The 12,679-nt window shown below is 39.5% G+C and overlaps 1 protein-coding gene across 3 annotated transcripts in view; it reads right to left on the bottom strand.

Annotated features, from left to right (window-relative positions):
• Positions 1-12,679, bottom strand: part of adam19a (ADAM metallopeptidase domain 19a) — a 206,338-nt gene that overhangs the window by 35,011 nt on the left and 158,648 nt on the right. For all 3 annotated transcript variants that reach the window (XM_040140979.1, XM_040140981.1, XM_040140982.1), the window contains 6 exons: positions 11,558-11,623; positions 10,866-10,937; positions 10,356-10,522; positions 8,291-8,375; positions 1,044-1,186; positions 386-563 (listed from right to left, as the gene is read on the bottom strand). In XM_040140979.1, the coding sequence (XP_039996913.1) occupies positions 386-563; positions 1,044-1,186; positions 8,291-8,375; positions 10,356-10,522; positions 10,866-10,937; positions 11,558-11,623 (711 nt within the window). The remainder of the gene's footprint in view (positions 1-385; positions 564-1,043; positions 1,187-8,290; positions 8,376-10,355; positions 10,523-10,865; positions 10,938-11,557; positions 11,624-12,679) is intronic.

The raw sequence follows: 12,679 nt of genomic DNA, 5'->3' as shown, positions 1-12,679 counted from the left end.
TATTAGGGTGGCTTTGTGTGTTTACTTTTGATCCACAACCTCCCACACAGAAATTAGTCGGACACAGAGAAAAGTGTCTGAAATGACTTTAAAAGAAGTTTATTTAGAAAGCTTTAAGAGGCTCATGCTGCTTAACCTGTTGTATATGGTTTTCCCTGAGTTGTGTTCCTCAGATCTCTAAAATGGAGGGGATAAGTGCAAAGTTAGCATGACTTATAGTCAGAATGGCTGCAATTATGAGAAAAAGGAAAATTGGAATTTCCCTCTAAGTATGTCACTATGTCCCTTTAAAATTCATGTATCATTGGAATTCATTTGAATTTGAAGTGACTGTTTTATGAGGTTGGGGTAGTTCAGATAAATATTAAAGAGCAAATATACTCACGTCAGGTTCTCCACAATCACACTCTTCTCCATCCTCCACGAAGCCGTTGCCGCACTTCTTGCCCCCCACCAGGTCCTTCATGTTGGGCATGTTGTAAAGACACATGCCCCCTCCCTTCTGGAAGTAGCTGTCCAGGTCACGTACACTGCAGCGACTGAAGACTCGTGGGAATGGATGCCTGGACACAGAAAATTTTTATTCAGTTTTTGAGTAGCAGAACTTGCGAAAATGTATTACACAGACTATCCTTTTCTTGCTTTGCTTTGCTAAAACCTAGTAGCACTTCCTTGTGTTTCTATGTGGCGCTTTGAGTTATTGTAGGACAACATACTAAGGCTTTCACTACAGTAAAATGTTTTCTTTCAGACTGTCATCCTGTTGAAGCTAATGTGAAGCACAACATGGGAAATACAATATCAGTGAAAAATGTTGATTAAAAATCTTTGATGATCATAATAAAATGGTACAGAAGTTTTTTTATATCTGAGATAAATTAACAATCTCAAGTGACATATTCTTTAGGCAGCAACATTAACAGAATATGTAATTTTTTTTTCTTTTGGATAATGAATTTGTTATAAATATGTCAAGCTGTTAGCAACAACGTCTCAGTGTGGGCAGGCTTATGCAGAAGCCTGATGCATTGCCTGAGGCTCACCCAGTGGCAGCAGCCATCACACAGCCTCCCTGCTCAGCGGTAGCCTCGACACAACAGCCCTCGTGGTCGTGGCTCATACCAAAATTGTGGCCAATCTCGTGGGCCATAGTGGCTGCGGCGCCAATGGACAGCTCAGAGTGGTCCTGTGGTGGTGAATTAGATGGAGAACCCATTAATGTTGCTCAGAAAATGTTTGATGATGTAGGTATGGCTGTATAAATACATACATTCTCGTACGATTCTAAGTACGTCACATCTTTCATATGTACAGCACTGGATTAACCCTCTGTCCTGGCCCCGGGGCAAACTGAGCTGTGGGTCCCCCCTTGACCCATTCAATGTTGTTGGTGTATGTATTAGTTAGTGTGTGGTAGCTTCAACAAGCACAAATTTAGGAATATTCCCCATCTAAGCACAATATAAAGCAAAGCAATGACAGTCTAAAGCCTCGACTTTGACTCAGGGAACCTCTAAAGTATGGGTTCAAGATGGGGGTGCGCTCTTGGTGAGAGTTGCTTATATATGTTCACTGCTGCACACAACTTTTGCATTGGTCTAGAATGGTGACGTGCATTAACTAACTTTGCTGTGACTGGCCAGTGAGTACAGGCCTAGAACGTGCACACAGCACACTCTCATGCACATCTTGAATGACAGGTATACAGAGAGGGCCGATAAAGAGACAAACAGGGCCTATAGAAACTTGATGGATTTTTTTGATGGCCCCCAGCCCACCAAAGTAGCGGCCCACCAGGATTTGTCCCAGTATGTCCTATGGCCAGTGCACCACTGCATGACATCACTATGAATTACACTAGAAATCAAATTTATTTATTTATTAATTGTATGTGCCATTCCAGATCATTCTGGCTCATTAAATCCCTGGTTACAACCATCAGCCGTGCAACTCTGTAAGGCTGTAATTAGGTCCAGTGGCACTTTGAGCTACTTGCTAAGGTTAGAATGCTAACATGCTCATAATCAAGTTTTTAGAGCTATAATGTTTACCATCTTTACCATCACCATTAGTTTAGTGTTTTAACATGCATAAAATTTGCTAATTAGTGCTAAGCACAAAGTACATCTGAAACTGTTGGGAATGTTGTTACTTTCGCGGTATTTGCAGTATTTACAGTATTTGTGGTGTTTGGTTATAAACCAAAGTATTGGACAAAGATAAAACAAAATCACATGATGATGGCACCAGATTAATTGGCTTTAGTTATTGAGTTATTAAAGTAATTAAAGTTAATCCTGAAGGGGACATGCATATTAGTAGCACACATTTCATGGCAATCCATCCAATAGTTGTGGAACCATTTCACTCAAAATCACAAAGGTGAACCTGCTTGGGGTGCTAGAGGAAAAATCAGGGGATCACCAAAGTCATTAGGATCAATACTTTGGAGACCATGACTATTCATTACATGTGGACCAAAGTGTTGGAATGACTGACCGACACTGTCATCCCTAGAGCCCCGCTGCTACAGCAGCTAAAAATTGCAATGCAGAACCATTGCAGAACCAACCAATCTTTTGTTAAATGGTTATTCAACAGTGGAACACACTGCTAAAAACAAAATGGGTGCAGAAGTGTAAGGTACATAATCAGTGCATGTGTTTGATAAGGTTAGATGATGTTAAATTGAAGCCCGTGTAGAAGTAAGAAACAGCTATAGTGTCCTGGTTCCAAAGGTAAAAACGTCAGACTCATAGGACTCATGAATACACACACACACACACACACACACACACACACAAACACAAACACACACACACACGCACGCACACACACACAAACACAAAACAGTAACAGTATTCAGATGTCTTTAGTTCCTCTTTGATCCACTGAAAGCTGTCATTCACTCTCAACTCTGCCTCTGAATTATGCATATTGTATAAAATGGGGATGTGTTAACTGTCTGGAAATGCTGATGTTCTGCAGTGAAATCCTTCCCATGTCATTTAATGCTCAGAGGGCCAAACCACATAGGTAATGTGTGTGAAGTGTGTGTTGGTTCTGAGTCCATGGCTTGGTCAGCCACTGGACATTTGGATTCTACAGGCCATGTTGGCCCACAAAAGAGCTGACAGCCTATTAGCAGCAAATCAAGCATGGAAAAGCTATCGATTTCTTCAGCCGTCTCCATTCAGCCCACTGCTGCACATATATATGAAGTTACAAAGGCTGAATAATACTACAGAGTGGAGGTTTTAAAGCTGGAGGATACCAGGCCAGGTTTGAATGTTAACATCCTAAATTACCAAAAAGGGCTGCAGTACCGAAGGGTGTCCCATACTTGAAGTACTGCGCCAGTACTCTGGTGCATTATTCCCTTAAATTGGTCCAGATAAAAACAAAACCATTCAAACTACGGTGGAAGAAAATTTAGCTGTATTGAGATGCCTGTAAACAAGTTCAACTATAAAAAAAGAAGTCAAACAAACAACAAACTAGAGTAGACATTCATGACATCTTATTTTATGATAATTGAATTTTTTTCTTTTTCAAAAATAAAATTGTTTTCATGCACCACCCTCCATTACATTACAGTATATATAAATTTGATATAATTCATATGTAAGACACGGTAACTGCTATTGATTTATCTTATTTAATCTATTTTTCAGTCTGAAACAAGTCTGAAAAAATGACTGCATGGCTGTCGCACTGATATCCCAAACACCTACTAAGAGATTAGTTTGTTTATGTCAGGATTCAGACCAGTCTTAAAACTTGGCAAGACAAAAACAATCCTGCATGTTTCTTTTTGAAAAATGTGGTTCAGTTGGTTAGTTTTGAGGTAGGATGGTTAGTAAGATGTTTTGGGAAAATATGCTTATTCACTTTCTTGCAAGAGTGACATGAGAATATCAATTTTTTTGTCAGTTCAGAGCTTTAGTCAGGATGTGGTTACCTTAGCTTAGCTTAGAGACTTGAAGCAGGGGGAAACAGGTATCCCGGCTTTGTTCAAAGTTGAAAAATACACCTTCCAACACCTCTAAGGCTGACTAATTAGCACGTTCTGATTTATTTTTTTTTAACTCTAGTGCAGAAAGTGCTAATTAGTTCTAACTGCTTCTAGAAAATTCTTGAAACAAGGTGAGTGAGCCTTATTCTAAGAGCACAGGGTTTGTATTTTCTTTCAGGAACCTTTATTTTGAATCTCTGAAGTTTCATTGATGATAAAATATTTTTTTATTACTAGTTTTAAGTTAAAATAGTACAAAAGAAAATTTGTAAATTATACAGACATGACTAAAATTGTTTGTACTTTATGAGACATCTCAGCTGGTATTTTGCGCAGACGCAGACGCAGACGCAGACGCAGACGCAGACGCAGACACATACACACACACGCACACACAAAAGACAGGTGAAAGACAGAAAACACGGGGAAACAGGGAACATTACAAAACACAAGAGAAAAAACTGAAGTCACGGCCTAGACTGTGGCACTTTGTAGAATAAGCAAGAATTCAGCTCTTTTTTGAGGCTTCAATGGCAACCCAAAGGCATACAGGTATGCATGACTGAAGAGCTTTTAATTTCAACACTTTTCAGAAAGAACAGCTCATTGAAACATTGTTTTAATGAGATGTGCGAGTAACAACACTTTTAGCCACGTCTGTCTCTGTTGTACATTTATACGTACAGTATATCTTTACTAGTAGTAGTCTCATAATAATGTTTACTGTAAAATATATTTAATTCACAATGACACAAATTCTAGCAATGCTTTGCAACACTGCAACATGGAGGCTGCAGCATGACTCTGCATCTTTTCTATTACTTGATTAGGTCAATGAGGACCAGTGGACCGCTACTTTGAAAAACATAATGACTATCATTACTATCACTAAGTGGTATCAATTAGGTAGATTAGATTACTCTTTATGACATTACACTATATATTACATCTGTAACTTACATCTGTAACTTGAATGAGTGAGTGATGAAGTTACACCATTGGTCTGGCAAATGCTGTGCGACAAAGTGCAGAAGTTACACCATCAGCCATTGCTCTTTCCAAATGAATAGGTGCAAACACTTGCTATAGTGTCATCAGGGGACGTTTACAGTTAGTGTTGCCAACTTAGCGCCTTGACGTTACATTCTCCAACTTTGCAGACCCCTTTAGAGACTTTACTTCACAAAAGCACATAGCAAGAAGTCTAGCGACTTTTTGGACAAACATTAGCTACTTTCAATAGAAGAGGGTTGTCAGTATTGCCCCCCCGGCCGGGCTTTCCCACTGCAGGCACACTTCTCTATGCGTTTCATTCAACTGACCACACGGCAGCTGACACAGTCATGAAGGAGCTTTTTACTTTCTCTCTGAGGTATCATTGTACAGGTAAATATAGCTGAAATCATAGCTCAGGTGTGGTCTTTAACTTTTGTGTCTGGTGATTTTGTCAGACAACGTTAGGGTTGTAAAATCAGGACTTTAGCAGAGCAGCAGCTTGGATAGGGCTTGGAAGTAACAGCTGGTTAACATATAGTCTAAATGGGCCGCTTTTCAGTCACTATTTCATACTTGTTCCGTTGTCTGACAACAGAAACAGAAAAAACATGTAAATGAGGACAGCTTTAGTGGGAATTCAGCTGCATTAAATTACTGTATATGTGAGCACAGAGAGTAAGAGAGAAGCAAACAGATAAAGGGCGCTCCAGCCATATACTAGGTTTTGACCTAATCTTGCTTCATATCTTAACAATTCTTAACATAGTAACTGGTATTCTTCACTTTCATGTACAAGCTCCCCTGCCATTTATCATTTATAGATCTTTTGCACAAAAAATGTATTTTGGGATAATTAAGACCTATCTTACCTTTGTTGAAGTTAAAAAGACTGGACGTAAAATAGTGCTAATTTACACTAATTCATCATTCATTTATTCAACATACAAAAGAGTTGCAAGGCGACATTATGACACATAAAGACTTTATAACAATACAAAAGGCAAAACAAGAGAGAAACAGGCAGTACTGTAGACTGCACATCAGCAGTGTGCAGAGACTCTAGCAGGACTAGCAGTCCTGTATAGAAATATGTCCTAGTGACTAGGCTGGATACTGTATTCCCACAATAACTGGGGCACCTGTGGCTCAATTCATTATGGACTGAGTTTTTTTTTATCTCCGCTATTGTTTCAGCCTTTTTACCATCTAATGCAGCAGAAAGCTGCCAATGATCTAGCTTTGCAGGTATAAAATTAAACTGAATATTAAAATAAACACCCTGAAGTATCAAATGGGACCAAATTAGACACAGTTTTGCACTAAGCAAATGATAACTCACTAACTCACTGTGTCATGCAGTATGGGTGCACAATACACTGAAAACTTTAGTGAATGTATTATGCATACACAGTATTCAGGTTATGTTTGAATTTATTTTAAATGCCAGCAAAATGTAGACAGAGAACCGAGATCTGACAAAGAGCAATAGAGACACAAAGCTTATACACACATTGAATACCGACCATTCAAGTTAGTCCGTTTGATTTAAGGTATTTCTGTTGTACAACAAGAGACACAGTACCAAAAAGTCCTGTGTTGATTATCAGCAAGAATTATATTGTGCCAGTTAAAGTCCCGGAAACCTTGGCTTCAAATTTGAAGGATTTTTTTCCATAACATTAAAAATTCATAACTACTCATGACCTTCACTATACTTTAACATTGTTATTGTGAGCATGTTAACATATTGACATTGTGCCTAAGTACAGCCTCACATAGATGCTAGGATAGCTGTACACTCTTAGTATTGTTATCCACTTTTCTGATGAACAGTGTGGGATTTTAAGGTGTTGAAGTTTTCAAGCCTTATAGTTGGCATTTGATTTGTGAAATTTTGTACAAATAAATTCCATTCACCTCCACTGTATTGCAGAGGAGGCAGGTAACACAAAACCTTGATAAATGAAACCAAAACAATGGATACACACCATATCCATAACCATTTTTAGTCTTGATGAATATCACACCCATTCTCATAGTCATTAATCAAACCAAAATGCATTTTACAGACCTAAATTTGTTTCACAGTATACCAAGTGTACGGCAACATCAACGGAATTAAATAAATAAAGGTAGTTTCATCACCATTGCTGGATTTCTAGGTAATATATATATACAACTTCCCTTTTGAAGTATGAAGATTTGTTCGGTCAACTGAAAAAATATGACATGCCAATACAATACTTAACAATTAAAAATGTTTCTATCTATCTATCTATCATGCGAATTGATAAATAGTAATTCCCTGACACAGACTGGTCACTAGTCAACTTATCACTGTAGACACAGTCAGTAAATTCATTCATGAAACATGATGTCATCCATAGCCCTTTTCTTAGCTTAACAGTTCTCAGTGTCAGCAGCATTGTGAAAGGCTCTTAAGAGACAACTCTTAGTTAGGAACCTTTAGCACCGTTTAAGGAGACTTCTTGTGGTAAGATAAGATCCTTTATCCATACAGTTCCAGGGTGATGAAAAAAGTGGCACTGAACCAAAACACTGAAGTTGTGTGCCGTAAAACGAAAACAGTGAGCTAAAAGAGGCTGAAAAGCTCTGTAGCGCTAAGAAAAATTGCAGAGAGACATCTTTCACATGATCCATCGTGGGGGGGCTGGAGCCAATACCAACTGACGTTGGATGAGAGGCAGGGTACACCCTAGACAGGTCACCAGTCTATCACAGAGCTGACATATAGAGGCAAACAACCAGTCATGCTCATATTCACACCTACGGGCAATTTAGAGTCACCAGTTAACCTGCATGTCTTTGGACTGTGGGAGGAAGATGGAGTAACTGGAGGAAATCCATTCAAGCACAGGCAGAACATGCAAACTCCACACAGAAAGGCCCCGGCTGAACTGGGGTTTGAACCCAGAACCTTCTTGCTGTGAAGAAGGTTTTCTGGAGGCAACAGTTCTGTGAGGCAACAGTGCTAACCACTGCATCACTGTACAACCGAAACAACCCTTATCCCCCCTAATTTTAATCTTGGCTCTAATTGAAAACCTAAACCTGCTTCCAGAAGTGATGAAAAAAATTCTATATTTTGGAGGACGTTCTGCAGGCACAAAGCACGGACGATTGGATCATTAAAAGATGGATTCAAGCTGGAAGAAAAGATTGAGGGGGAAAAACGGACTTTTAAGAGTGAAAAGAAAACAGAGCTGAGAGAAGAAATGATAGAGTGGAGAAAAAGAACAGAAATTCATTCCTACATACCACGTTGATGCCTCCAGAGTTCTCCAGGCTGCACATCCCCTCCAGCGGGGCCATCCCAATAGTTGTCCCCTTGAAAATCACACCGCTATCACAAACACACACATAACAAAAAAATCACTTAAACCTTAATCTCGTCCTTGTTGAGCTATGGGTTCCACAGCGGATGCACATTGATTGTGGATGCAACAGCAGTGCATGGTGGCAGATATGATAAGCCTGTCAGATGTGGGAGAGGGAACCTCAATCCACCATGTGGTCTCTTGGCAGTTGTCACTTAGCATCCAAAAACAAAATCAAGGCCTGTCTGATGAATCAAAACAAAATAGGCCCTGTGGTATCAGCACAACTAATTATAGAGCAAGAGGGGCCAACAATTTACTGCTTATGGATAAATCTGCAAATGTGTATGCGTCAGAGTGTGTTTGCGCCAGCAGTGAAGCTGCAATGCTGCTACTGCCTGCATGCTGAGTTGTTTGGCCAAATTACAGCTGACTGAAGTGGTATCTTTTGCATAATAAAATCCCTGTTTAACTAATCATTTCACAATTTCTACATGAAATGTGAAATTATCTGTCCCAAAACTCAGAGTGTATGTGTCATTAGAGCCTCACAGAGGCTCATCAGGGGATAGGAGGTGTATGTAGGAGGATGTGGATTTAATCAGCTTTCTTATTAGCTGAGGTACAATGATGATTAAGAGCACCCATGTATTAACATCAGGAGGGCAGAGCATCTGCAGGTTCTCACTCCAAACAAAAACTAAAGCAGCTAATTTCACTGATTAGTTCCTTCCGAGGTGAATATTCAATGGAAGAATAACTGATGGAGGAGAATGTGGAGAATGTTGTTCCCAAACTTACCGGGAAAGTGAGAACAGACACCCTTCACATTGCCTTCATATTCCCAGGTTATTATAACTTCTATGGATCACTGTTATAGTGTGTATACAGTGAATTATTTTTGCAAGGAGTTTCTCACTGGTTCTCTAAATAGTATTTACTTCATAGGTTCTAGGACCTTTATCAGGCTTGGATGTCCTTAGACATCAAAAATGTCTGTAACAAAACACAAGAAAATCCTTAAAAGATAAGGTCTAATCACAATTTGGTCTTGTTTGCATAGTGTTGGAAGTTGTTCCTTCAAGTAATATAATAGCAAGTAATAATAAGCAATGATACGTCAGGCAGGTTGTAGACAAACCTCCAGGCTAGCCAGACTTATATGGAACAAATACACAATTTTCTTGTGTAATGAGGGATCATTAGTGACATTTCAGGTGCGCTCACTTTCAGTTCTACTTCCAAATATAGTGGCTTAGATAATCTGGGTCAACTGCTGGTGTCTTTACAACCTGTCTGATCATGTGACTGCTCATGTTTCCTGACCTGTTGGACTTAACTGCAGTGATGCCTCCATGTTCCCATATTTCATGATATTTTATTTAAAAATAAAACCATATTGGTAATAAAACAGAATTTTTATTTTTGTTGATGCTGAAATGCAAAACTGCAGAATTGGCTCCTGATTACACACAGTTGAAAACCCCCAGCTTAGAGAAGCAGCGACTGCTTGGGAACTGGCTAGGAGTTATGACTGGGAGGAAACTAGCACCTGCTTCACTGTTATAGTGTGTTTACTTTTTGATTAACTTTTCTGATGAAGTGACATGCTTGAATGTAGCACAAGTAACATTAGCTAACATTAGCCACCATAGGCTAATGGTCATATTAGACCAAGTAAAGGTATGGCAGCAAAACATCTGAGTGTAATGAATTAAGTAAGGGTGTGTTTTATTTCTTATAAATTCAACTTTTCAGTTGTTAGAGGAAGACTGTTATTTCTTCTTTCAAAGGTGGCATAGTCTCACTTTACACCCAGTTTCTAGCCCATTCACGTTCCTCTTTAAAGTTGAAAATTAGGTTGCTGCTGCCTGTTTCTGTAGCAACATATCTGCAAATGAAGGGTCACATCAGCTGCAAGAGTGTGTTTAATGTCTTTCTGATTACTAGTGTAAATTGTGTGCGTATTTGTGTGTGCGTGTGTGTTTGTGTGTTTGATTACTCACGTGAGCAGCTGCGCGTTGTCGTGTTTTTTGCGGGATTTCAGCTTCTGTCTCCACTGTAGGAAAGACCAGAGGGTGGCGTTTGGTTCCTCTGTGACAATACACTGATCCCTGTCATTCCAAACCTCCAGACCAATCAGAGGCACACGGATGTTCAAAGCCCTGTAGAACTGAACACACAAAAAAACAAATATGTTCCTGCAAATACACACACACGGGTTTTTCCACAATCTTGTCATTAGCTCCCATAACACAGTCTGGTCACAAGAGGCAATTTCTCCTCAATTACCCCAAAGGACTGTTAAAGGACCGTAATGATTAAATCCAGATAAGGCCTTATACGACAGTAGATATTTATTTGGAAAATCAAAGACAACATACTTCAAAGCAGATTAGTATGAGATGACATAAAGATATGTGATGACTATACAGAAATATCTGTTAGTTTGTTGAATGGAGCGGTTTGTTCTCTGGAGAATTGCAATCGGGAGCAGAAGAACCCATCAGCCTTACCTTATCCACATAATTCGCAATTTCCATTATCCTCGCCTTGGTCTTCTCATAGTCCTTATTCTGCCGTTTAAACTGCAGGACAGGGGGATGTGGGAGTATTAGTAACATGAATGAAATCTGCAGTCAGAAAAATATATAAAATGTCAGAGACAATCCTCTCTAAAGTTCCTGCAGAGACTAATGACCCATGGAAACAACAATATAACCCAACCAGCTCTGCTTTACCACTTATACCATGGTCCATCATCACAATTATACCAGTTACAGAAGGAAAAGACCAGATTCTCCATTTGCTGTTACTATGGCACTGATGTAGCAATCAGAACCCTAAAGTGACTTTTATGAAGATATAGCATCTCATCACTGCAGCTTAGTGTCTATTTAAAAGCCCTTCCACCTTTAGATTCCACCTAAATAGGTTCCCTCATTAAGCAGACAAATCCTTCTGGCTCGTCTCCACATGCTTTGCCTCGCTGTGACTATTATGTCAGCTCAGAGCTCTCAGTATGAAAGAGCTCCATTAGCTGGAATGAGATAATTGTTTAAGACGTCGACGCTGTTTCCATCCTGGTGTGTCATTTGATGGCTGTCTGACGAAAGTGGATAAATCTGACGCTCATGTCGATGTACTGTACACATGAATATTCTGCAGTGGAATGGGTGGAATAGGTTGAGAGTTACCGACAGCTTACCAGTGTATTGTCAGCCACGATGTACAGCTCCATGTACTTGGTTGTACCCCAGGTGTTCCTTTTAACCTGACAAAGGACAAAGGAAAAGAGAAAGACAAAGACGATGGGATCATGGTTATCAGTGCGGCATCAGTTGTTACTGGTTTGTTACACAATACTATGCTATAAACTACATAAAACTATATACTATATTCCAGGGATTTTTGAAGTATGCCGTTATGGGCTGCCCTCAGACAAAATTGAGACATTTTGGCAAACTCATTCATTAAAAGTATGTCAAATAAGCTATTAGCATTTCATGCTTGCAGTGTGCCCACAGATGTACAGACAACTATCACTGGATTAGAATTTTAAACCATTACGATCCTGAGGCACGTTTGGGAGTTATATGGAGCGTCTTTTTCTATGATTTTTAGCAAAATTTATGGACATTTATTCACAATAGACACACTATCTACAGTGGCAAGAAAAAATATGTGAACCCTTTACAAATACATGATTTTCTGCATGAATTGTTTAAAAAAAAATGTAACCTGATCTCCATCTAAGTCATGAATATTGACAGATATAATTCACTAAAGCTAATAACACACAAACATAATCTTTAGTTTCTTTATTGAACACATACATTAAATATTCACAGTGCTGTTGGAAAAAGTAAGTGAACCCTTAGATTTAATAACTGGTTTAACCTCATTTGGCAGCAACAACCTCAAAAACAAGCTCTTCCAGTAGCTGCTAATCAGAGCTGTACAATGTTCAGGAGGTATTTTGGACCATTTCTTCTACAGAGCTGCTTCAGCTCAGCCATATTCTTAGGGTTTCTGGTGTGAACTGCTCTCTGAGCCCTTTCCACAGCATCTCTGTCAGGGCAAGGTCTGGGATCTGACTGAGCCACTCTCTCTGTTTGAAGTCAGAACTTCTACTGAGCTTCAGCTGGCGGACAGCCACCCTGACATTATCCTGTAAGATACCTTGATAAACTGGGGAAATCATTTTCCCCTTGATGATGGCAGGGTGTCCAGGCCCAGAGGCAGCAAAGCCAAAAATCAAGATGCTTCATGTTGGGATGATGTTTTCATGTTGGCATGCAGTGACGTTTTTACAAAGTGGGAAGAGCTG

This window comes from Xiphias gladius, chromosome 12, assembly GCF_016859285.1.
Source record: "Xiphias gladius isolate SHS-SW01 ecotype Sanya breed wild chromosome 12, ASM1685928v1, whole genome shotgun sequence".
NCBI classification, from domain to species: domain Eukaryota; kingdom Metazoa; phylum Chordata; class Actinopteri; order Istiophoriformes; family Xiphiidae; genus Xiphias; species Xiphias gladius.
The sequence above is the reverse complement of the archived record's forward strand: the minus strand, read 5'-3'. Positions and strand labels throughout refer to the sequence as shown.